We start from the raw sequence: 27,010 nt of genomic DNA, 5'->3' as shown, positions 1-27,010 counted from the left end.
ATTTATAACTTAGGTATTCTCTTCTTCATATCTGAAGCGGAATCATGTTTGGTTTAAATAATAATAATACAATTTTAGTGAGTAAGTAGTAAATCACAAACTCTCACGCCTACTCGCTATGTCTTATAAGTTCTTGAAAAAACTTAAGCGTAATTACTATATTTCTAAACAAGATCAAGACTATAAATTGATACAGTGGGTATATCTCATATTTTATTTCTGCATATGCTACTTAAAGGTAGTCAGTCCCTGCTTTGTTGCCTTTCATTTCTTTTGTTTTCTTTTGAAACACTTACTATAAAAGATATATATTTGTTTATGCGTGTAAGTTGAATGTTTTCCAGACGAATTGTCTAAGGATAGTTTTTGGTACCTGTTTGACTGACCGTATGCCAGACAACAAGCTTTTGTCTATAATACGGATATATAGTTTAATCGCACTTTCTGAAGATATATTAAAAAAAAAAAACATTAAAATGGCCAGGACACGTTTCGTGGATGAAAGATGACCGATTGCCAAATATTGTCCTATTTGGCCTTTCATCTAGGGCAAAACTAAAAGTATGTCGCCCCCTTATGAGGTGGGAAGACCCATAACAAGTAAAGGTTTCTAAGATATGGGAACTTCAGGGGAGTGGGTAAAGAGTGAATCTTGGCCTAGATCGGGTTGGAGAAGAAGAGTGCAGCAGGCAGTTAAATGCTTTCTGTCATGGTTTTGCAATTGGTCGTCAACCATTTATTGATAGCCAAACTGAATAATATGGCTAAAAATATGTTAGGATATAAAAAAAAGGTCGTTCAAGTTGAAATATATTTACTATTTTGTTTTGCCATTTTAAAGGGAAGTTTTTCTTTTTCAGGAAACATTTTTCTTGGATTAAGGATAAGGATGAGAATGATTTTTTTTTTCTTAATCAGAACTAAAGCTTTGAATGTGCTTATCCGTAATTTACGAGCTTGTCTTTGTTTTATTCATGATCTCATATGGGCTTATTTTTTATGCTTGATTTTTTTGTAATTTTAAGATTTTTTTTCTCCCTCTTTTCCCTTTTTTGTTTTGTTTTTTCTCCCGCTTTTTATGAACCATTTTTCGTGTTTTCTTCACCAAATCAAATATATGGTAAATTCATATTTTGATATTTATGAGTTTTCATTTTGGAATTTTAACCTTACTTTTGTGTTCTTCAATTGCATTTGTTTTTCTTTACAGTAGCCATACGGCATAAAATTATTTTTGTCACATGTCTCCCTTAGTCACACATCAAAAGCCTTCGTGCCAGGTTCCTTAAACAGAGTTTTATGCCCAGTTCTAGCTACTTTGAAAGTTGTTTCTGTGACCTTGGTCATCTGTGTTTGATAATTTCCCCTAATCTGTGAGAAGGAGTAAAAGGGAGACAGAATGGGAGAGAGATCGAGAGTTTAAAACACATTATGTGGTTCAGACACGTGAGAATTCGTTTCGGATAGTGGAGAGGAGCTTCGAGGAATTGCGCAAAAAGTAGTCGAATTCATGAAAAAAGAAATCCGTACAATATAGAAATTTTTAAGGGGTAGACGCGATGGCCACTCCCCGCCCTTACTAACCTTAATGCCTTGGGTTGTAATGGGGTTCTCTGTCTTCGTGTTTTGAGAAGAGAAATACAAAATTGTGGCTTATTACACCTTTATCATGCCTAGAAGTGTTGGTTTAGTTTTAAATGAGAATTTTAAAATGAGAATTTTAATTTTAAATGAGAATTCAAAATTTTTTAGAGTTTTGGTTACTATTGAGCCGGGTTGCTCCTTACTACAGTTCGTTACCACGAACTGTTTGATGAGAATTTTACTAGATTGAAATCTGTCAGTTTTGCAACTATGTCATTTCTCCAATACTTAAGGTTGCTGTACTCTGCAGAAGCTCTTCAGAAGAAAACCTAAAAATCTATCAGTTACAAAATTAAGCTTTCTTTCACTAAAAAATTTTGAAAGTAGGTATGCTCTTAAACAATTTTGGGATTTCATAAACCACTAATAATCTGGAAATTATGGTGGTAGATGAGGCTTTTCCAAGGGTAGCCTGAGAAGAAACAAAAATGAAGGGCTCTGAAAAAATAAGAAAGATAACAAGCGCAAGTAATGACATAGAATCATTTGTTGTTTTCTGAGCATCCAACGTCCTTGGTTGCATCTATATATTATAAACGTCTTTTTAAAAGGATAATAATTTTAAAATCATAAGCAGTACATTTTTATACAATCTTGTCATTTGAAGTCATAATTTTCAATAAAGTCGAATTCTATGGAAACGAGAAAAAAAATTTGATTTGCTTTTAAACCAGTTAAAGGCATCAAGGACATCAAACCAAAGACTTGTTTGTTCATTGGACCCCTCTTAATCTTATTCATACTGAAAAACCACGAATTTTTTTTTGGAATTTTGAGGTTTTTAGGGTGATAGCTTATTTTTGACAGTGTTGCTGCAATCATATCAAAATTGTATATTTCAATTTTACAACGTTTTTTGTTTGGAAAAATTTAAGCATTAATAACCTGTTGATTTGCAATGACTGCTGCATCTTCATTGAAAAACTGCATCTTCTTAAGCCTTTTGAAGCCCAATGTTTTGCTTATTTTTCGTTGTTATTTCACCCAGATTTTATCTTAATTGGGTTCTCGGTACTGTCAAAAACTGCACAATCGCATATGAGGATCTTTTATTAAAAACTGAATTCCAGGTTTGTCCTGATTTTCAAAGATGTATATGGTTGTCTAATTTTCTATTTAACCATTCACACAATCAGATATAATTTTCACTGTCCTTGGTGTTTGAATGAAGCAATAGCCAGTAAAACGTATAAACTTTACTTGTTCTAGCTAATATTCATTCAATTTTTTAAATAAAATCTATTGATCTTACTTATTTGGAAGGTTTGGCACAATGGAACTAATTTCATTGACTATTGTCAAATTTCCAATGACCTTTTTAAACAATAAACTGTACTTGTGTATGTAAATTTACTGGTCGACTGATTAGAGTCTTAAAGAGAGAATTAGACAATATATCCTAGCAAAGGGGGACAAAAGCGAATTTTACAGCATACCAAATAATTTTGATAGTGGGTGCTTTGGATCAACCCTTTTCCCGTCACCTTTGCGTTGGTATGTTCATAAACAATTATGGTCACAATAGATTTATATGTTCATAATGGTTCATAAATAGAACAGCAGGTCCCCCCCTAAAAATAAATAAACAGTACCAATCAAGGCCGTAATTTGGGTAGGAGGTAGGGGTTTAAATTATTATTGCATACTAATTTTTTTCGAGTTTAGTTCTAGTTGAAAGAAAATCAAGAAAGCGTTAAATAAACACCATCTTTTTCAGTCGGTCATAAATCTTGCTACTGAAGTTTGTCAATTTTACGTTTTTCTGAGCGTGGAAAAGCTTTCTCTGCTTAAGCAATAAATTATCAAGGATGCGTTTCATTAAACTCAATTTCATTACTTAAACTGAAAAATTGACTTGCTTTCTCAATAGCAACGAATCGTTTCTCTTTATTGACAATAGGGGATACGTAAACGTGTCATAACTGTGGCTCAATGAATTTTTGAAAATATAGACAATTACTGTTAGTGCTGTTGGGAAATTTGTTTTAAAATTCGATGCTATAAGAATATGTTTTAAGATAAACGTCATTGTCTAGATCAAGGTCATATCCAGGACTTGCCTTCGGTGAGGTGTAACATAAAATTTGTTTATATGCATTTTTGGTACGTTTTTATGCATCAGAAGAATATTTTTGTTTTTTTTTGGGGGGGGGGTCAAAACTTCTGAATAAAGTGCGAATTAAAAAGTTATAAGGTAGTAGTGAGCCTGAAAAAATATAAAATGTGACTTGGCGTTACGTGAGTGTCATTGATTTATACGTATAGTGTAAAGCAAAATGTTTCTTTCTCTCTTTCTTTCAAGTAATTGGTGTTTTTTTTCTTTTTTTTTAACCCAGAATAAGATTTAATGCCATTTGGGCTTGTGACAGTTAATTTTTTAAATAAATATATTATCTTGTTGCTAAAAATGTTCATATTCAAAGTTTATTTCTACCTGCATTTAAAACAGTGACCAACTGTGGAATTGGTGGAATTGGGGAATGAACTCAACTTCATCGCTGTGGGGGGAGGGGGGATAATGTCATCTTGCGTTATTCCATTAGAATTATTGAGTTAATCATAAAATATTATTAAAATGAAAATAAATATAATGTCAACTAGGTATAAAGATATGCATTTTTTTAAATGCCAAGGGTCTGCTTACTAGCTAGTGCTGACTATTTTATAGACAAAAGAAAATAGTTAAAAACTTATAGTTATGTTTGTTAAAACCAAAGGATCGTTTTGAACTTTTTCCAATCATTGTCCACTGTGCTAAAATGTAAAAGTTTTCTTTCATATCAGTTTCGAATCTTATTCCTGTATATTTTTTTTTTACCTTATTTGAAGTGTAAATTCCATTATGTTTCTATGGCTTGCTTTTCCCTTTCCTGAAACATGAATTGCGGTGACCGTTGCATATATTATATTTACAGGACTGCCTACTGTAGGGCCTAAACCCTATCGAGCCAAAAGTATGGATGTCCTTGGAACTTCTCCCAAACCTCTTTCAGTGCATAAACGTCCAAAGCCAGCCACTCCGAGAGCAGCTGAATCTCACAAGTCTGAGATTAAGACTTCTGGCAAGTCAACCGAGGTGCTTAAAGCTGAAAAAGTGGCAATCAAACAAGAGCCGAAAGGAGCCAGACCGGATATGAAAGTTAAACCATTTGTTAGTGATAAAGCAAAGACGGTTCAAGAGATGAAGCCTACTCCTAAGGCCGGGCCGAAAACCAAGGTATGAAATTTAGGCCACTCAGTTGTTTCTTTTTCCAAATATGAGGCTTTTTAGTGGGATTCTAGAAGGGTATCTTCGAAACATTACCTTTTTTCTTTTGAACTATCCATTGAAGTAAATAAATACTCAAATTTGATGTAGACTACACTAATAAGTGGCTGTCATCGGTCATTATAACTTTTCTCGAAACATTAGAATAATGAAGTTACAATGTACCTTGTGACAGCGCAGTGGATATGGCCGCGCTCCTGAATCAAAGTTGCAGCGGTTCAATCCCGCATGTCGCAAGGAAAGTGATTCTTCGTCAAGTAGATCTATAATTTTTTCTTGTTTTTGAAATGTCTTTTTAAACAAATATCTTTATTTTTTCTGTCTTTTTTATGCTGTATTTATTTTTGCTTGCTTTATGTGGGATATGTGGAAATTTATTCGCCTAGATCGTATTTTATTCAATATGTTCTGGAAATTCTTCTTTAACTTCTTGTATTTTTCTAATAATCTTTTTCTTACGGAATCATCTTTTGTTGCAGTTGTTTTAGTAATAATCTCATTATAGCTTCAGGCAGCGTAATCGAACCGCGGTTTTCGTACATGTCATGTTTTACATGGTAATTAGCACATCTTTGTTTTAAATATTCTTTCTTAATGACATTTATTAAGATTTTGCTGAATTTGGCCTCTATTCGTTGTTCCGAATTGATTTTAAGCATCAATCCACTGTACTACCACAGAATGTGAAGCAATTAAGGAATCAAAATCATTAAAATCAGTGAAGATGGCTAGTAATCCAACAATGTTATGGCGAAATATCAGTCATAAAGAAGATAATAATAAATGTAGTTATATTCTAGTACATTTGGTAGATTTTTATCTATATTTGAATTTATCACATACAAACAGGGATGGATGAGTCACAGACTATAAAAAAAGGTACGAAATCTTGCACATGTTTTTGTTCCTGATAACCAGTTGATCATGATATCATTAAAAAGCTTATCAGTCCAGCAGGGTTACTCCTATGCTGTCCATAATTTCTTCCCTTGGTTTTAGTGGCGTAGAAGACTGGAGTTTTTTTTTTTTTTTTTTTTTTTTTTTTTTTTTTTTTTTGTCATCTCATCTAGAGACGTAACATTCGGAGGCTGATTTAACCAAGTCCGCTATTTTTCATAGCTTATTTCTATTTTAGTTATTTTATATGTTTTTTATTTGTATTTTATATGTTTTTGCTTGAATATATGCTTAAGTATGGAGAACGTGCTTTGGTACATATAGACAAGCCTTAAATTATAAGAATTAATTAAAAAGGTATAATTAGTTAATTGTACATATTGACATGCCTTCATCTTATTATTTGTTACATTAGACATCGTATATTTAAAATTAGTTTTCAAACAAAATAATCTACTGTTCGGTTCTGTTAGTCAAATAGTTATTTTATGCTTGAAAGACGGGAAAATTTTGCTTTAGAAAATATCTTTTCGATCGTATAAGGGTATTGGGGTCAATTAAGCACTTTGACGCTAAAACCTACAGAAATGTAAATACAATAGGGGTAAATACAGTAAATACAACATAACCAGATTGACTTCTTAAAGTCTAATATATATAATTTATAATTAATACATCCAATTTACGGAAATAAAACGACTACCTTAAGGTATAATTTTTATCTCTATTTACAACGCAAAAATCGTATGCCCATCTAAAAAAAATCGTTAGTGGCCTTGATTCAGAAGGCCGTGTATGTGTTAAGTCAGAATGGAAGCAAGTTCAAATTCTTCAGAATAAAGCTATACGTGCAATTTGCAAGCTTGGGCCTCGTCAGAGTGTGAAGGCGTTTTTAATAAGACTTGATATTAAATGTGGCTCGACTTCGAGAAAAAAAGATTGCCGAAACTTTATATAAAGTAAGCACAAATGCCGCACCTGAGTCGTTTATGTCAGCTTTTCGAAGGAATGATGAAATTCACCAACATGATACTCGGCATGCATCGCAACTAGTTACAGAAACGAGACGTCTCACGTCATCTGGTTTTTCAATTAAATTTACCGGACCAAAAATATGGAATTATTTGCCAAATACTTTGAGAAATGCTAATAGCCTACCAGAGTTCAAAAGTAAGATTAAAAGCTTCTTAATGGAAAATATTGAATTAGATCCTAATTTCTTTTACCGATAGTTCTCTATGTTTTGTTTTATGAATTTACGTTTGTTTTCTTTTCTTTTCCCTTCTTCTTCTTTTCTTTTCTTACCTTATATTTCTATTCTTGATGATTGAATGAATACTGTCACCCGTTACGGGCAGTGCTCTCTTAGGGTGTAGTTAGTTTATAGTGTGTGATTTGTTATTTTGTTAATAAACGAATTGAATTGAATTGAATCGACAATGCATAGTAACTGGAAAAAAGGAAAACATTTCTTGAACCACGCTGTTTGGACATTATTCGAAAATGATGATTTGAAATAACTTACGCTCAACAGAGTCAAATCAGGAGCTAAATGTTTTGCCCTCCTGTTGATCTTTTTAAATAGAATAATAATGTAATTACCAGAAAGGAATACTAAAAAAAGAGATGAAAATTTAAAGCACATAATATAAATGTATATCTAAAAAGGTAGGTTTTTATTTGGGGAATCGAGTCATTTTGAGTTGATATCAGTTGATATTGTATAATTTTTAGATGGGTGCAATTGTAATCCGTTACAACCCTGGTCTCAAAATTTAGCAACCCTTGCTAACACAAGGGCAATTTGAAAATTAATACTTACTTTTAGTCTAGTGTTAGTTTCGGTTATAGAACGGTGGCATTGGAATAGGAAAATCATTTAATTTTGACTCTTCCTGTTGTTGTAGTCAGCCACATCGGCTAAAGCAAAGCCACTTTTGCAACCGAAAGTTGAAGTAAAAGAAGAGCCTATTGATCCAACTGAAGAGAGTGTACCTCTCCAGCAAACTGCTCTAAATACTACCGAGCCTTTAATCAAAGCTGAACCAGAGGTTACTGTAGATGTTAAACCATCTGTCGAACAAATGCCCTTGCCCATAGAAGAACCTAAGGCTGAACAGAATGCAGAGGCCAGTGCGGTTGAAGATATTAAGGAAGAGCCTCGTTCAGTCATCAATGTTGCAGCTAACCCTATGCCTGCTCCTGTGCCAGCACCTGCAGCTATATCTGTGGCTGTGCCAGCATCTGTAACTTTGTCTCCATCTGCACCTGAGTTTCAACGTAAGTATTTTTCTTGTTTTCCCCCATACAGAAAGACATTTATATTCCGTACACAGAAGGAGAGATGGAAGAATCCCCCAAAAAAGGTTGATGGATTTTTTTTTATCCGAGAAAGAAAACATTGAATAAAATCTGTTATGATTTGTGACAATTCTGGATATATGGGTTTGCAAAGCAATGTTTGAGCTTTTACTTGCCAAATGGATTGAATTCGTGCACATGAACAGGGAATAAAAGGTAATAAAACACATATGTTGTTGAATTTGACCTCTATATAGTGTGCCTATATTCAAAAACTGAGATGGGAAAAAACGAAATTTCCTTAAAAAAATAAAACAGAAAATATTGGACTAAAGTATATTTAAGCAAATTATCTCGCCCCCTCACTTCGAGTTGCATTTTGGCTGTGTAGCAAATGTTGAAAGCCATGGTAACTCATGCCCTGCATCTTTGATCTCTAACATGTTATTTTTCGCCCAATTAACCTTTCAATTTTGTCTTCTTTTTTTGAAATCATGGAACTAGATTTTAAATAAGAGCTAAAATATTTGCCTAAAATTTACGCTTATCTTTAGAATATCAATGGACTTTTTTTTTTTTTTTTTAACTGGACTTGTTATAAAGAAAACCGATTCAAATTATGTAACTGGAATGCTGCGATTCATTTTCAATCTTAAATTGCCTGCTTTCGTTTGGCTCACCCCACGTTCAACAGAGCATTCTTGCAATTAGATTGTAATAACTTATTGAACAAGCGTAATAATTGTGCTCTATTGAACGCGGTCTCAACATCAAACTAAGTTTCTTACAAAAAAATGGAATAATTTTGCAAACCATAAAATCTTTGGCAGCTAAAAATGTTGTTAGGTTATACAAGTAGATAAATACACTAAAATTTCTTCAATATGTAAAAGGATAAATTGCAGCTTATTAAGCTCTGAATCGCAATAAGGAAATAATTAATTGCAATCGGTTTCAATTGATGCTTCTGAACACGGTTCAATAATTGTAATTTGCCATTGAACAGTAAGCTGTATGGTCTCTGTAACTTCTAATTTAAAAGAAGTAGTTAGTTTTTGTTGAAAAAATAACGCATATAATGTTTATATTCGTACATAATGTTTTAACTCGTTAATAAGAATGCTGAAGGCAGCTAGCCGGGGATAGACATTTCAATAATAGTCGTTATTGGTCGTTTTTAATTACTAGTTATTTCTAACGCCACCGTTTTATTGTCCCCCTACCCTCTTTTTATGTCCCGTTTGTAATGACACTACTGATTGATGGGCCATGGATTAATCAAAATAATATGTTGGTGAGTTTATCAATTAAACATAATGGGCAAAACTTTCAGTCAGTGAAAAAAGTCGGAAAGCACAGATATTTTGGTAAGGGGTCTACTAATCCTTCCAGACTTAGGAGAAGTCACTGTGTCAAAGGCGTGGAAATCTGGCTCCCGATCTAACCTTTCTATTTCATTTTGAAATCTCAACTGTGGACAATAAATGTTTATATAACCTTTCTTAGAGCGGTTGATGTGTTCAAGGTTTTCAAAAGAAGGTAGAGACGTAGTGTGGTTAGTGGCGTCAATTGACGAAAATTTTGGCTGGTGGGGCATTTTTTTCATGACAAAAAAGTGCATTTTTCAATTAAAATAATAATAAAAAAAATATATTTCCGGAATCTATGGGGAGGGGTCAAAGGCTCTCTCCTCTCCCACTTGGTGCCACCTGATGGGGTAACACTTTTGGGCCGAGCCTTAAAGGGGCCTCGCGCGAGTTACTCTTTCATTTTTTTCTGCGGAAACTTGAGTTACAGGTTTAATTGTTTTTTCTTCTTCTAAATAATTAAAACATTTTATTTGTTTTTAAATTAAAAGCGATCTGCTGTTAGTTTGGGGAAATTTATGCTATAATATAAAGACTGAAAACATATTTACAAGGGGGGGGTCTTGGGAAATTGTTTGCAGCTCTTTGCTTACAATACCGAGAGCCGCTGCTATGACTTTTCAACTGCATTTGCATCATATATAGGCGTTCAAATTGTCCCAAAAAGTTACCTGAGGAGGGGGATATGAGGATATTGTTCATCACAGCCTAATATTTTCTCTGTTTGACAACTTTAAAAGTAATCAAATGAGGTAGACATCACTAGTAATTGCTAGTAATGGGACTCGGGACACAGACCTGGTACTACTACGATGGAGTTCGTATATATATATATATATATATATATATATATATATATATATATATATATATATATATATATATATATATATAAAAGCACGCATCCGTGACTGCATGTGATTTCGGATAAACTAGCAAAATGTTTCTATTTGCTGATATCTTTCAATGGGTAACTTCAGACTCATGAATTCAGCATAGTTGGGATCACAATAAAAATTAAATTCTATGAGTTTCGGTTTCCAATGCAACGGATCAGTCTTCATTTATTGCCCATTGCCACTAACTGTTAAAAAAAGAGTAGCTCTTTTAATATAGTGACCAGTCAATATAGTAGTAGTGCTTCGTCCTCGTATCAACTCAACAGACATCAATCCCTAAATTAAATTTTGTCTTATCTTTGCCAAAATTGAGCAGAAAAGTCTCTAATTATCCCTAATCATAATTATCTCTAATTATGATTTCATAGAGTAGATTTAATATTGGATTTAGATAAAATGTTGCTAGGCTTGTTGCTAAATTTTTGAAAAAAGATACAGGATGGTAAGACTAGTTTTTGCTTTTCGCGAGAAAAACACTAAGATTAGTGTTTAGCGAGGCATAAACATCACTGTCCCCATTTCATCCTTTCGCTGCCTATTTCCTATGATCTTCACTTCGGTGAATCTGTCAAGAACAGAATGAGTTACTCAGTTCTGGAATTATATGATCATTAAAAACACACTCGCAGAATCGTGTCAACTTTCAAAATAACTGCTATTAGAGTAATACAATTGAAGTGAAGGGTTTTTTTCGCTGATTTTCGTCAATCATGTATCAAAGTTATGCTAACATTTTCATTTCTGTTTTAAGCAACACATTTAAATCTAAACCAAAAATGTGCTACCATTTTCGTTTCAGTTCTAACCAATATTTTTAATCTATAGTAAATATGTGCTGCTATTTTTAGTTTTAGTTATTTATTAAGTGCGGGATTTGAATTAACCTACCCCCCCAAAAAAAAAAAAATTGTAAGTCGTAAAAAATTAAGAAGTCTAAAAACTCTTCAAAAGAAGTATTATCATGGTCCCAATCTGATAAGATATGGACAACAAAACGACACTAGAATTGACTTTTAAGGGGTAAACTGTTTATAGCGTGAGTTTCAAGGAAATCGGCTGCAAAATTAGTCAAGAAATGTGAATAAATCGTTTCTAGGCTTATTGTTTGAAGAAAAACTTATCTCGGAACGTTAAATAAAAAGACATTTATCAAAAAGTTTCGTTATGACACCTTCAAAATCTAATACGACATCAGAGATTCCTTTATTGCAGCTTCCTTTTTTTTACCATAAGAGGTGCGCGTAGATTTTTGCATCTAAACTAACTAGAATCGTGCTATTCGTTACATTTAATTTTTTCAGATTTTAAAACTAAATAGACAGGGTTTTAAGTGTAATTTTATCTGGTCAAGCTACAAACTACGACCCGGCTGAAAGGAACTTTTTTTGAAGATCTTCGGAAGGAAATGACTTATTTATAGAATTTAACAATGGAAATATAGAAAAAACGGTTATAATATTTTAAAACCAAGCTGTGGACAAAAAAAAACAACTAAAAAGCAACAAACTTTAAATAATAAAGGAACCCGAATATTTTGATTTCACGTCTGGTAGCCTTTATCGAAGAAAAAAAAGTGTATTAAGTTAAATTAAATGAAATATAAAGAAAAGGAAAACGGAAACAATTAACAAAGCTTATATTTTAATAACTTCATATATCACCATGCAAATAGCACGAATACGACAACAGAATAAAAAATTAGGTTATTTTGAAATCTTAATTGTTGACAATAATGGTTTATAAGTCAATAAATGTTAGATATTAAGAGTTATTGCCATGTGACTTTTGTTTAATGTTGTTTTTTTTTTACTTTTCTTTCCTTTATATTTTTGTTTAGCTTAGCTTAATTCATTTTTTTTTTTCTGTAGATAAAGGGATCCTGACGCAAAAGTCCAAATATTCGGATTCCTTGATTATTTAAAGTTTGTTGCTTTGTTTTTGTTTTGTCCGCTGCTTTGTTTAAAATATTATACCCGTTTTCTCTATATTTTCATATGTTATATTCTGTAGATGGAAAGGTAGTGTGGTCTAAGACATAATTTAAATAACTCATTTATGCAGGTCTATAATTTCATCGACACTAATAAAAGCTTTACTGGGTGGGTGACATGTAGAATCCATGCATGGCGAAAAACTAAAAATAATATTACCAAATAATGCTTAGCAACCCGTCAATCTAGTCTATGACTGGAGTCGATTTTCACTTCTGTACTCAAGACTTATTTCGCCAAAAAAAGAAAATGTCTTAATTTGGGCAAAATTTGTTGTCTTTCTGTTTCGAATCGAAGTAAAAAAAAAGAAGAAAAAAAATTGTCATGCTAAGTTGTGATCGGGACCGGTTTCCACTTCGGTATCCATATTTCACGTCGTCCGGCAAAAAAAATGTCTTAAGACAGTAATTTTGTGTTTTTGTTTTGTTACAGAGTTGGAAATTTCGGGCTACAAAACCATTTTAAAATAAATACCCTGTTAATGTATTGATAAAAATTTACAGCAATTAAAATCTTTTTTAGATATGAATTTTAAAAGTTTCTTTTTTATCTTTTGCGAGAATTTTTAGGAAGACTTCTGAATCTCTGTCCGATGTATTTAGCTGGAATTCACATAGGGATGTTTGTTTCGACGGACCAAATATACATTTTTCTATCAAAACTTAAATCTCTAAATATAAGCTATAAATTTTCAAAGCTTCATCACGAGTTCATCACTTCATCACGTTATTAGACTTCTGAAAGTCTTGATTTTTCTTCGATTAATTTAATAGCCATTTTTCCATTTTTTCTTTTTTAGCTGGTAAACCGAAAATAACATCTGAGGAGGAGGCCAAAGCCGCAATAGCTGAAAAACGTCGCTTAGCTCGTGAACAAATGGAAAAGGAAGCTGAATTAGAACGCCAACGCTTAGTAAGTGCTTTCCGGGCATTATTTTCATAAATTTGTTTTTCAGTAGTAAACGGTGATCACCGTAATCATTTTTTCAAGAGGAAAGGGAGGATGTTAGGCCAGATTTCCGAGAGATTTGGTCTCTTTCAATTTTTTTTCGTGATAGGGTTTTTTTTCAAAATTTCGTGGAATTTAGTGCTTTTGATGTAGTTTCGGTCTTCTATGAGCGGTGGATAAGTGTCCCCTCTCCGTCCCCCTCATAGATTTCGATGGCAAGACATTATTTCCGAGGAAGTGATTGGTTTTGAAATATCGTAAAAATGGTCAGAAATGCCCTTTTCCATGGTTTTACCGTAAGCAGATGATACTAGTTTTAGAAAGTTGAGAAGATTTTTAGATACTATTGTAGCCCTATTTACACACCAGTTTTAGGCACTATTGAAAAGTTTTTTTTACTAGTTTTAGAAAGCCAACACTTTCGGTTTTCCCTTACATTTTTAGTTTTCGTAGTCGCTGCATGAATATTAATTTTTCACTTATGTGAATTTTAAAAAATAATACATTGCAAGTTCAATATGTCCTATTTTTGATTGTGGGTATATTACCTTATAAATCCAATAAAAGTTGGCTGTATCTTTTTATATAAATTTTGCAGCTCCTTGGAATATGGGTATATGGGATGATTTGGAACCTAGCCAAGTGAAACTAGTCAGGCCAGTAGTCTTTATGGCCATGATCTGTAGCGTTTAATTTGAATTTGCCTGTTTGAAAGTATTGTCATTAATAAAGTATGAATAATTGTCATTATAGGAAGCTGAGCGCCTTGCTGAAGAGGAAAGGCTGCGTCAAGAAGAAGAGCAGGCCAGAAAAGATGCCGAAGAAATGGATAGGCTCGTTAAAGAAGCTAAGGAAGCAGAAGAAGAAAGACTTAGGATAGCCATTGAGGTAAATTTCTTAACGGTTCAACGTTTATATTCCCTCTGGAACATGTGATTTTGCCAGGGCTGTGGAGTCGGTTATAACTTATAACTGACTCCAGATATTTTTAATTCACCAACATCTTCGGCTCTATGACTCCGACTCTACAAGCTTGTTTTAAAGCTTCATTTAACTGGTTATTCCCAAGTTATAACCGAATTCAGCTCCGACTCCAGATATTTTCAATACACCAACATCAACTCTGACTCGATTCAGCAAAAATTTACCAAAACTCCGACTCTATGACTCTGACTCTACAGTTCTGTTTCAAAGCTTCATTTAATTGGATATTTCTAAGTTATAACCAACTCCAACTCCGACTCCATTCAGCAAAAATTTACGAAAACTCTGAATCCTCAACCCTAGATTTTGCGACAGCTATAATTTCCTATGAATGGCCAAGATATATATACCATTAGATTCATAGGTTTCAGTTCTATACATTCACTATTATTAAACAGTTCTTGGTAACGAATGACTGTTTGTAAGGAGTGACCTGGGCTAAAAGTAACTGAAACTCTAAAAAAAAAAAAAAAAGAATTTTGGTAACAACTGATATATCAAAACAATTGAATTTTTAAGCTGATTCCGGATATGTTAAATATTTTTTACCCATCAAAAGCTACGTGGCTACGAGTCTGAGAAAATTTACCTGATTTCTAAAATAGAGGGTGGAGACGCCCCCACAAAGGCAATTGAACTGAGATTCAACTAATCAGAGAACCCTTCTCAGGTTCCCATTTAGAAAAATGTGTTTTTTTTTCTTTTTTTCTAAAGAAGAAAGATCACTGATACATTTATTTTTCATGGGTAATTGTATTGAATCAATGGTCCTAAACGATCGATAGAGGGCTCATTCGAAGGAAAAGTAAGCTCTAATGCTTTTTAGGCTAACGAAAAGATTGTGGCACGGGAGAGTTGTGCTTTCTACCATTTGTTGGCACCAAACTACGATTTTGCCCCTAAAAGGACCAAATTGCTATCGATCGAAAATTCTCAGATAATTAACTGGTTTAAAATACCAATAAAGTTTGTCTGAAAGCGATGGAGTGGAAACTACACTGGGAGGCCAGTGGATCTACTCAACGGAACTAGACAACGCACTTCCACCTCCATCACTCAACCGGCGAATCTACAGGATGTTCACCCAACCTTATTCGCCGGCCAGTGCGATTTAAGGTAATTTAAGGTAAAAAGTTACGCAATCCATGCAAGATAAATGGCCAATATGGACGTTTATCGTAATACTAAGTTTTAAATTCATGTTATTTTTTCATGAAATGATGCTTATAGAGAGGGTTATCTCTCATCCCTCTTCATTTAGAATAAGTCTTAGTAAGAGGTGGTGCGGGATGGTACATCCTTTCTTAGTGCAGATTATGTTTCCGACATTTATCTAAAACTTCATTTAACTTCACTAATTTTTATAGTATTTACAAGATTATGTTTTGCTGTTATAGAGCTATTTTAAAAAAAGATATAAAAGTCTGTTACGGAGGAGGGGCGGTAGGTCATTTTTCAGGCGGGGCGGGAGGGATATCTCGAAGAGTGTACTTGAAAGCCCAAATATTATAACTGTCATTGAGCCTTCAAATAAATAGAGTGAGTTTTAGGAAGACCGAGCTTGATATTTAATTCCTCTTTGATTCCCTAGAACATTCAGGGCCTGGCCTTTATTATTGCTGCTAAGAGGGTAGTGCCCCTCTCATCGTGGCAATTTCTTTTTATGCAGCATAAAATATTCAGTTCACATCCCTAGTAGCACAGAGGTGGAAAGGGCGAGGCGAGGCATCATGGGCCTCGCCAGAAAATTTCTTGGGATGGGGGTGGCAGGTGCTATCAGGACAACTGTTGCCAGCGATTTTAAATGGTAACATTTGTCTTTCGCATACCATGTTTCAGGGTGTTCAATCATCTTTTTACCATATATTTAAACATCAGATAACCTTATTATAGAGGTCGCGATGAAAGGTCAAAAGTCACACAGAATTTCCATCTATATGAGCAATAGTACCCATCTCCCTCCGCCCGAAATTTTGCAGTGATAATATGGTTAAGAACTTATTCAGCAAAACTATTGTTCATCGAAAATTTTGACTAAATATTCAGGTTATGTCCTAAATTTTAATTGAAATTCAACTTTTTAATTTTTAAGCAGAGAATCCGAAAAAGTCGGTAACTACCAATCAATTCACATTTATTAATCTGTGTAATCTAACAGCAAGAAGTCAAGGAGAATACGAGGCCAGTAGTTCACATCATATCTTGATTAGGACTGAGCATGAGAAACAATCAGAAACTATTTTTAAAGTTTGTTAAAAAAAAAACAAGTTTTATCCACTGAAAGTAAGGAGCACCATTAAAACGGAAAGAAATTTTTCCGTGTATCTGCCCTCTCCTCAACTCTCGCTCTTTACGGTAAAGTTTGGATTTTTGTCCCAATTCTTTACGAACTCAAGAAGCGTTGAATTGGAATGAAAAGTACTTTAAAAACCTTTAACCTTTAAAAGTATGATCGAGGGGTTGAGGAGGGGGAAATTCCCGTTATATATGGAATAATTTTTGTTCGTTTTAAGTTTTAGTATTGTTCCTTACTTTCAGTTGAATTTTTTTTTTTTTTAATTTGATGATATAATAGAATGATCTAATTTTACTGAAAAATGGGAAATCCTGCTGTTTCTTATTTTAAAAGTATTGTTCGACCTAAATAAAAAAATGCAAAAGTTAATTTCAAAAATGTAGTTTAGTATATGAAAAAAAGTATCCAAAACCAAAAATTTTGGTCTTGTGTTGAAACTTCAAAACATGGGACTTTAGAAAAATTGTATACCAAAAACATGCAGGGAACATGGACCTTAAGAATTTAGAGTTTTGTTTTTAGTAAAATTATATATTTCATATACTTTATTTGTTTAACCTATGAGACTCAGCTTGGTTACGTTGTGTCTGTCCCTGATAGCCTGGTTGGTTGTTGAATATGCAATTATAACTATAACTATAAAGTAACTGTAAAAGAAACAATTTTGCTTCTTTTTTTTCTACAAATATAAGTTCAATGGGGACAAAAATATTTATTTGACAGTGAAACAACAAAATACTTCAGGATATTCCGGTCACATATACAGTGGCCCTCTTCAGTAGGTAAACTAGATTAACACAAATAAATTTCTGACATTTATACTAAACAATAAATTATTTGCATATTGTTTAAAGTTCTTTAGCTTCTTCAAAGCAGGTACAGATGCTGATCGCTTTGATTTTCCAGTATCTGGTCCATTGACTTTATTTTTATGTGAAGGTTCATTATCAGGCAAACAAAGGTCAATGATATTGGGAGAAACGACATTTATTTCGTTTGACTCTAGTAAATTAGCATAATTTGAATTTAAGCTAAATTCACCTTCATCTCTGGTCAAAGCCAGGTTTTTATGGCACTTGGTAAACATCAAGTACCATATAGTGATCGCAATTTCTGTCGGTCCCAGTTTTGCTAGTTTAGGCACTTCCAGATAAGCTAAGACGATGAAATTTGACAGGCGTATCAGGGATCAGACCAGATTAAATTAGAAATAGTCGTTTCCCCGATTTGACCATCTGGGGGTGGGGGAGTGGGGGACGGTTAATTTGGAAAAATTGGAGGTATTTTTAACTTACGAATGGGTGATCGGATCTTAATGAAATTTGATAATTAGAAGGATATCGTGTCTCAGAGCTCTTATTTTAAATTCTGACTGGATCTGGTGACAATGGGGGGAGTTGGAGGGGGGAACCTAAAATTTTGGAAAACGCTTAGAGTGGAGGGCTCGGGGTGAAACTTGGTGGAAAAAATAAGCACAAGTCCTAGATGCGGAATTGACATAATCGGAACGGATTCACTCTCTTTGGGAGAGTTGGGGGAGGGTCAATTCTGAAAAATTAGAAAAAATAAGGTATTTTTAACTTACGAAGGAGTGATCGAACGTTAATGAAATTTCATATTTAGAAGAACCTCGTAACTCTGATCTCTTGTTTTAAATCCCGACCGGATCTGGCGACATTGGGGGAGTTGGAGGAGGGAACCTAAAATCTTGGTAGACGCTTAGAGTGGAGGGATCAAGATGAAACTTGGTGGGAGAATAAGCACAAATACTAGATACGTGATTAGCATAACCGGACTGGATCCCCTCTCCTTGGCGGAGTGAGGGGGGTCCAGTGCTTTGGTGAGTTCGGTGCTTCTGGACGTGCTAGGACGATGAAAATTGGTAGGCATGTCAGGGACCTGCACAAATTGGCTTGATAAAGTCGTTTTCCCCGATTCGACCATCTGGAGGGCTGAAGGGAGAGGAAAAATTAGAAAAAAACTAGGTATTTTTTACTTACGAGTGGTTGATCGGATCTTAATGAATTTTGATATTTAGAAGGACCTCGTGTCTCAGAGCTCTTGTTTTAAATCTCGACCGGCATTAAGCCTCTGATTTTCCTTTTAAATTAATCTATTTATTCTTAGAATTTCACTAGAGCTCATGCCATATGAGCTCTTGGCTCTTCCGACCTCGTCACAAGTGCCATATGAGCTCTTAGCTCTTGTTGAATAATATTTTTTTTAATTTCAATGGTTTTCCTAAAAACTTGTTTTAAACCTTGGTCCCTGGAAATCAGAGAGACATTTCCAAACTTTTTTATTATTATTATTATTATTGCAAGGTTCTATTTGACGTGACTGATAGGTTTAACTTTCCTGTCAGTTTTTTTTTATTGCAAGGTTCTATTTGACGTGACTGATCCCGGTCACGCCCTGTCAGAAAGCCTTTTTAGGTAAATTTTTTTTTTTGGATTTCTGGCAATGAACAGTTGTCAATTTCCGTCGACTTTATATATAGAAAAAAGAAATCGCAAAAAAGTGAAAATAACCTTCCTTCTAGATATAAAAAAAACTCTTGTTTTGTTTATTCATTAAAGCAAAATTAAAAGTCCCTGTCCCCACTCCTTACTTTTTTTGTGAATTGAAACGGCAGCATCGAACATCACTTCGAGTAAATTGGTTTGGCATTAGTCGGAGTGTGGATTTTTTGTCAGAGTTGTGCTACAAAGAGTTTGGTTTAAGTACTTGGCTCTCACCCAATACAGTTTTTTTGTATTCTTTAAGCAATTTTTTCCTTCTGACATTTACTATAAATATTACGTCGCAATTTGCTTTATCGAGAAAACAAAGGTTTAGAAGAGAAGGTTTTAAAAAATTACATATACCACGAATTGCTGAATTCATGTTTTTCTATCACTGCTTTCGCAACTAACAATAAACTGCTTGTTCATTTATATTAATATAATACTGTCGTCCCCAAAGCAATAACGTCTCGCTTTTTCATAGTTTTACATGATAACGGAAATATAGTTAATTAAGTCGTTTCTAAGGGACAGTTTTATTCAACTATTAAAATGAAATGTGATGTGAATCATTTATAAAATTATAATGTGTAGCTAAATAAAATGGGTTTATTTTGGTTCATAGTTAAAACAAAATATGTTAGGTTAAGCAAGGCACAGTTAAATATTTTTTTACTGTCATCTTATTTTTTACTACCTCCCATCTTGCTATCCCTTTGTACCTTTTGCCACCTTAGGCATAAATATGCCTGTTAATGTAACCCGTGGATAATCCGTCGTTAAATTTAACATTGAATTTGTAACTTGAGTATGTTTCAGGTCTCATTTACCGTTTTAATTTCCGTTTTAATTTCCGTTTTGATTAAAAAATTGATCATTTTTATTACCTTCAGTCTAAAATACAAATATAGCACCTAAAATTGTTATAATACATGAAAGGCGGCTATCATTGTGATCTCTTCTGCACTTGCCGTAATACGAATCGTTTGTAATTTTATATTTTCCGTTATTTTGGACAGAAATAACGGTGAAAAATCAATCGTCATTATTGGCATTTGAGTTTTGGAACACGCCCGTAGTATTGATCAATCTCAGTATTTTGGTGTAGTAAGCAAGGCATATTTCATTGCTGCTAAGCCTAATTTTTAAATGGAGGGCGTATTTAGTAAATGAAAATTATCAGTAAATTATTCACTAATTACTAAAATATAAAAATAAAAAGCAATCAAATAGTAATAATTAACCAATAATTAAATAATTTAAATAAATTTCAAAATAATTTTGTTAATATATGGAAATTTCGTTAAGAATTGGCCTGAAAATTTTGTGCACGACAGGGAAGCTAATCAAGATTTTGCCCCAAGCGCAAGAAAGGCCAGTAGGATCGAAGTTTGATTGGGCATACATTGCCCTTGCGATCCTCCCTTTGTATTTTAATCAGCAAACTGTTTTTGGCAATTATTTCGTAATAAATGTTTCGTAATAATAACCTTAGGCGCAAAAGCAACGACTTACTTAGAATAAAACAAATGAAATTACCGGTGGACAGCTATCAGTCAAAGGTTTCTCAATGCCTAATGACAATGCCAAGTAACTTCTGAGACTTGGTCAACATGTTCTTACATATAATGTTCTAACTTGTCTTAGGAATAAATTGATCTTCCAAGAAACTCGTTACAAAAGGTATAGAAAAATATTAGTGAATTCTGTGATTAATTTAAATTTCAATAATAACACAAACATAGTTACATAAACACACAGATTGGAATATCCCCTACAGTAAGTCCAGGTGCTACCCTAGCCTGTCAGATCTTGGGAAGATATGCTAAAATGCTCGAAAATCTAGCAACGTGGGAAGGAAAATATACTTTATATCCTCGCGCACATGGGTTCAATACGCAAATTAGGAGGGGTGGGGCTCCTGGGGATATTTACTGTGTCTGAATAGGAGGGAGGTCTTTCACACTAATATTGTAAATGGGGATCTCCGTATTCATTATTTCGAATTAAACCAGCAAGTAGTAACCCACTGAAAACACAAAATTGTCGTTCATGTGAAATAGTACAAAATCTCATGGACTCTTAAGTTTTTTCGTGCTTTTTTCGAAAAGAAGCTTAAACTAGGATATACTAAAAAAGTATTGCATTTTTATTTTGCTACTTTCCGCTAATGCTCATTGAAATTTAAAATCAAAACCATTAATTGCAATTTAATTTTAGGGCTTGTCAATGTCATGGAAGTCGCTGCATTTTTTCCACTGAATAGGTTTTTATGGCAAAAATTTAATCCCTTGTTTAAAAGGAAGTCTATTCTTGAGCAATCGTTCTAAATAAATTTATAGCAATTACTTTAAATGAACCCTTTCGTTGTTGACGCTCAAAGAATTTAGCGCCACAGTGCAGGTTATTCCAATAAGTCGTTCTTATATAATCGTCTCCCTAGTATCATCACTTGTTACATAGAAATAAATATAGGAGAAAAGAAAGGGTTGAAAGTCAAATGGATCCTGTAGAAAAGTGGTAAAGTTCGTAGGGAGAATCCCCAGCGCCCTAGAGCGGTAGAGGACCACCTGTCCTGAAAAATTGAAAGACTTTGGGTCTAAAAGTAGATTTTTTCATGCTAGATTTTCCATAGTATGGATTCGAAGATTCTTGATTTCTATGATTCTAGGACAGCTTATTACTTAATGATGCAAAAGATGGTCCACAATAGAAAATTCACTTTAATCTCATGTTCTGTTTGAAGGTGTGAAATTTTATTTAAATTTTGCAATGCTTGATGTTTCTGCTATGTTGGTTGGACTAATATTAACTATTCCGCGTGCAATGCTGATCTCACCTATTGTCGGTTTTGTCAAATTTAATTCTAACTTTTTAAAGCTGATTTTAAACGGGGAAGAGGTTATAATGGACTTAATGCTAACTGGAAGGTGGTGGGAGGGGGTAAAGACCAAAACTTTGGCCAGATTGGGCTGGATGAGGGATATGTGCAGCTGTGTTGCCCCTAGGTGGCTTGGTGCTGCCGTGAGTTGTTAGTAGTAGTAGTATATCTAACCTTTTACCAACAGTTGTGTGGCTGAAGGGTATTAAACATTTTAAGTAATCCTTTTTCCCCATATAACTTCGGATGGGAAGTTCTCTAGGCTACCTAAAGAGTAAAGTTTTTATATTTTCTATTTTATTGCAGGAGGCTGAACGAAGAGAAGCCGAAGAGACACGAAAGCGTGAAGAGGAGGCAAGATTGAAAGCGGAAAAGGAGATTGCAGATATGAAAGCAAAGGAGGAAGCTGAAAAGCTGAGGAAGGAGAATGAAGAAAGATTAAGGAAAGAGGAAGAAGCTCGTATTGAAAGGAAAAAACGAGTGGAAGCCATTATGTCAAGGACTAGGGGTGCTAAACAAGTAAGCTCAATTCCTAAATATTTTCCTGAACACGAAATTCTCTGGAACAGTAGTACGTTTTCTTTGCTGTCAATGACGACTTGACCAGTTTTTTTCTCTTCTTCTTTCAGCAGAATTTTAAAATTGCAGCCACTTACTTCTATGCAGAATCTTTTTTATTTTATTTTTATTTGTAAGCTGAAAGATGAGATTTGTCAATTATAATCTAAAATAAATTGGTATGATTTTGTTAGATGTCAGTGACAATTTATATATATATATATATATATATATATATATATATATATATATATATATATATATATATATATATATATATATATATATATATATATATATATATATATATATATATATACAACATTGAAATTTGTTTTTATTTAAGGTAAAATTAGGAAAGTGTTGTCAGTAAATGTTTAATCTGTAAACTGGCAGTTTCGTTAATTGGGGGAGGAGCATGTGTCCCCCCCTCCCCTTTAGATTTTGAAGAAAACCTTTTTTGAGTATCTTCATTGAAGAATGATTCTTTTTTGAATTTTTTCGTACAAAAAAAAAGACGAATTTGCTCTCGAGATTTTGAAAAACGCATTCTTCCCCCCACCCAAAAAAAATAAAAAAATTTGCGTGAATTGACATCACTGTGCTCAGTCTGAAGAAGAATATTTAGCGATGAGTTTTGGCTTAACTGAAAATTGGAAGTTAAAACTATTTATGTATTTATAGTAAAAATTAAATGTCCAAGAAATTGAGTATAAATTTGGGGGACTTTCATATGCATTATTCTTGCTAAACTACACACCGAAAGCTTGAAATCAACCCCCCCCCCCAAAAAAACTGAAATATCCTTTGTATTGTCTGACACTTAAGAAATTCCATGCTTTTCCAGAATATTTTGCCAATCCCATAAGCAATCTTTTGAGATCGAATTTTCTTGGTTATAAAACGTTGTCTTTCAAGTAAATAACGTACCTTTTTTCATAAATTTTAAAGCTTCTGTATTTAAGAAATAAACAATATTGGTCAAAACGATATTACGATAAACGGGTTTTGTTTTGATTTCATCTGTTGCATTTGTAGAAAAAAACTTGAGGACAAATGTCAAGATAAAACCTAAGAAGAGGAAGGTCTAAATCACCCTCCCTCCTCCCTTCATATGCCTAATTGTGAATTGGACTCCTTTACTAATCGCACTGTTTGCAAGCGGTAGCTGCAGCACTCATTGATGCACATCGGCTGTATATCGGGGAGAGGTGGCTTAGGACCAATGTCACGGGAATCCTCTTCTGTTTTTTTTTTTTTTTTATTATTATTATTCTCCCCGGTCAGGTAGCATTTTTAGCTAATGTGCATGAGGGGTTTCAAACTCAATTAATAGGCTAATTTCCTTTTCGGATTTAATCTACTTGCTTATTCGCAAATACGTTTTTCACGTCAAAGAGTTATTAATTGAATGTACAGTTTGTGAATGCCTCTACGTTTAGAAGTGGGAGGAAGGGGATATTTAGAAAAATCTATATCCTTGACATCGTTTCAGCTTCAATGGTTTCATGTCATAGCATCAAAGCAAATCTAGTAACTCTGGTACCTGAATGAGGATGCTCATCTACGCTCAGGACAATATTATTACTGACTGTGTTAATTTCTTCTATTCGAAATGGCTAAGATGAATTTTGAACTCCCAGAGGCGCTTAACATCAAATTTGATTTGAATCGTTGGTCTTCTAAGATACCTGCATTAAGCATTAATTTTATTCAAAAAAGTATAAGCTATAGCTATTAATTCATGTCAAGTCATTTCTCAATTCTTTAGAGGCAACGGTTGGCCGTGGGCCATATCTTTGGCATTCTCAGTTTAGGGGCATTTATAAGCTTTGTATAAATTTTAAACCTCTATTTGTAACCGTGTTTAGGGGATTGAGGTGCCTTAGCTCTATCCCCTCCATTGCAAAACAAATTGACGGGTCCTGTTAACGTTTGACGTAAAATGAAAGAGCATACCTTGGATATATTTTTTTAAACAAGTTACAAATTGATTTAGATCCACTCTAGTTTCCTCTAGTGCGTTTGTGTATCTTCTGATCACATTTTTAGAGGTGCATATATTTTAGGAGGCGGGGAAGACCGATACTGAATTGTTATTGATAGTTTTTTTTTGCTCATTAAGTTATTTACGAATCTCGACTTTTTGTTAATTTATAGCATAAACAATTTTAGGCACTGTTTTATTTTGAAATATTTTAGGGTCAAGGTGAAAATTCAGGAGACGATAAAAGCCTGTCGTCTGTTGCTAGTAGTGATCCATCCAGTGGACCAGTGAGCTTAGTTGATGAAAGAGCTGAAGATCAAATTCAGCCCCTAATGGAGGAGGAATTGGTTGCTAAAAAGAATGAAATCAATCTCAAAAAGGTAACACACATATTTTCACCCTTTTACTACTGTACCATGTAAAAAGATTTTATCATGTTTTTTTTTAGTTCAAATGTCAGAGGACTAAGGACAAGGACGTATCGAGGATTGTTCTTTGGTGGGTGTGGTGTATTTTTTTCGGTGGAGGAGATACAAAAAAAAAGCTGCTAAAACGCGTCAAAATTTGCTTATGTGAACTTTGTCACGTTTTTACGAGCCGGATATATACCTACTAATTTTTTCTTTCTTTTTTTTTACGTGAAAATCCTCTGGAGTAATACAAGCGAAATTTAAAACCGACGAAAGTCAGGATTTTATTTATATGTTAATAGTCAAATAAAGGGATAAATATAACAGAATAACCTAAATGGTCTATCTGAAAGTATATTTTTGTTGGTAAGAAAATTAACTAATTATTTGATGTTTTTAATCTTGAATAAAATTGATAATATTTATATTAATACGGAGTTTAGATTTGTGGAAATGTATGTCTTTTGCTAAGGCAATCAGGAAAGTTTTACTTCTAGAGCTCTATAATAATGTATTCTTTTCGCTTATTTTCTGCCAATTTTTCATACACTATCCTAATTACTAAATCATTATGTCAGAAGATAGTCAAGTTTCGAAGTAAATATGTAGGATTTAGTATTCTAATAATTCTTAATAATTGTAGTAGCTTTATTGGTATTGTGGAGTATTATGTGTTATTTTTCAGGGTTGTCTTTTGTCCTACTATTGTACCAAACTGAAGGTACTGAATTGAATGCATGCCAAGCTTGACCAGGGCTTTGATTCTTAGAGGGAGTGGGGCCATTGATAATAATAACTAACCTAACTAAATGTCTCTGGATCTCAAATTTTGTAATGCAAGTTTTAGTTATTTAATGAAGAAAAATTTCTGTTTGCCTTTTAAGGATGTAATTCAAAATCTCGGTGAGGATGATTCTGTTTATTGTTTATTTGATTATTTCCCTAAATTTTTCTAAGGATGATTCTGATAAAATTTAGTGTTTGGGGGGGGGTGGGGCTATCCTCTTTTATGAATTCTTTTTTACGAGTAACATTTGTGGAAAGTGTACAAAACAAATCCAGAATGGCTTTTATACTTTGTTTTAGGTTCGAAAAAGAGACAATAATTAGTCTGGCAAGAATCTTTTTTACTAAAAATTGAGTTTCTGGGTTTTGCAGATTTTTAGGCCTTTCGTAGTTGTGTAAGTTTCCAACTTAATTTTTAGTTTCCTTGGAACTTCAAGGGCTTGTGGTGATAGATACTCAAAGGACTGTTGGAATAGGCTGGAATTCGGGTTCACACTTCTTAAATTTGAAGCGGGAGTAAGGGGCTCATTAAAAACAAAAAGAAAATGTACGTAAAAATTCAAAGGGGGTTTCCTTCTTAAGATTTCGATGGATTTTGCTTCATATGATACATTCAACTGTCTGGATTCCACTATTGTTATGTTCTGTGTTCCATTTAAGTTTTGAGATCTCCTTTTGTATTAAATGTTTAATTGTATATATAGTTGACACAATACCTACATAACGGGGGAAGGAGCTCTTCCTCGAAATGCCTAAAAAAAAACTCTTGGAAGATTTTAAAATAGCTGCGTAAAACAGAATCTTTTTTGGGCTTTTACCCACCACCCTCCCTCCCCTAATAATCGGACCTGGTTCAACGCATACGTCAATCTAATACTCATTTCGTTTCTTTATGTATTGTATTTTATAGCATGAATAGACAAGAACATGCCACATAAAAAAAGTGACAACCGTGTGGAACTCCCGTGACGTTTCTATAAGTTTCAATACATGTTTCTTGAGTAATTGAAATCAATATAGCTCCTAATCATAAACGACACAAATTATTTGACTTTTTCTTTGTGTCAAGAATTTGTTTTAATAGTAGAATGTGTTTCAGGAACAAGAAGCTCGTAGTTTTAATGATCCCAATGAGGTAAATGGAAACTCATCAGAATTAAATGGAGTCAATGGACATGGAAAGTAAGCTATTATTTATATTTTCTTTCCTTTCTTTTTTTGCTCTTTCTTTGTATATAAACTTATATTTGCTAACAAGTTAAATAATTTACATGCCCATTACTCTCTCT

The 27,010-nt window shown here is 33.6% G+C and overlaps 1 protein-coding gene across 8 annotated transcripts in view; it reads left to right on the top strand.

Annotated features, from left to right (window-relative positions):
- LOC136027069 (ensconsin-like) overlaps positions 1 to 27,010 on the top strand; it is a 171,168-nt gene that overhangs the window by 137,562 nt on the left and 6,596 nt on the right. For all 8 annotated transcript variants that reach the window (XM_065704006.1, XM_065704005.1, XM_065704004.1 and 5 more), the window contains 7 exons: positions 4,560 to 4,861; positions 7,717 to 8,089; positions 13,167 to 13,279; positions 14,069 to 14,203; positions 22,287 to 22,499; positions 24,741 to 24,905; positions 26,821 to 26,903. In XM_065704006.1, the coding sequence (XP_065560078.1) occupies positions 4,560 to 4,861; positions 7,717 to 8,089; positions 13,167 to 13,279; positions 14,069 to 14,203; positions 22,287 to 22,499; positions 24,741 to 24,905; positions 26,821 to 26,903 (1,384 nt within the window). The remainder of the gene's footprint in view (positions 1 to 4,559; positions 4,862 to 7,716; positions 8,090 to 13,166; positions 13,280 to 14,068; positions 14,204 to 22,286; positions 22,500 to 24,740; positions 24,906 to 26,820; positions 26,904 to 27,010) is intronic.

This window comes from Artemia franciscana, chromosome 5, assembly GCF_032884065.1.
Source record: "Artemia franciscana chromosome 5, ASM3288406v1, whole genome shotgun sequence".
Taxonomy (NCBI): Eukaryota; Metazoa; Arthropoda; class Branchiopoda; order Anostraca; family Artemiidae; genus Artemia; species Artemia franciscana.
The sequence above is the reverse complement of the archived record's forward strand: the minus strand, read 5'-3'. Positions and strand labels throughout refer to the sequence as shown.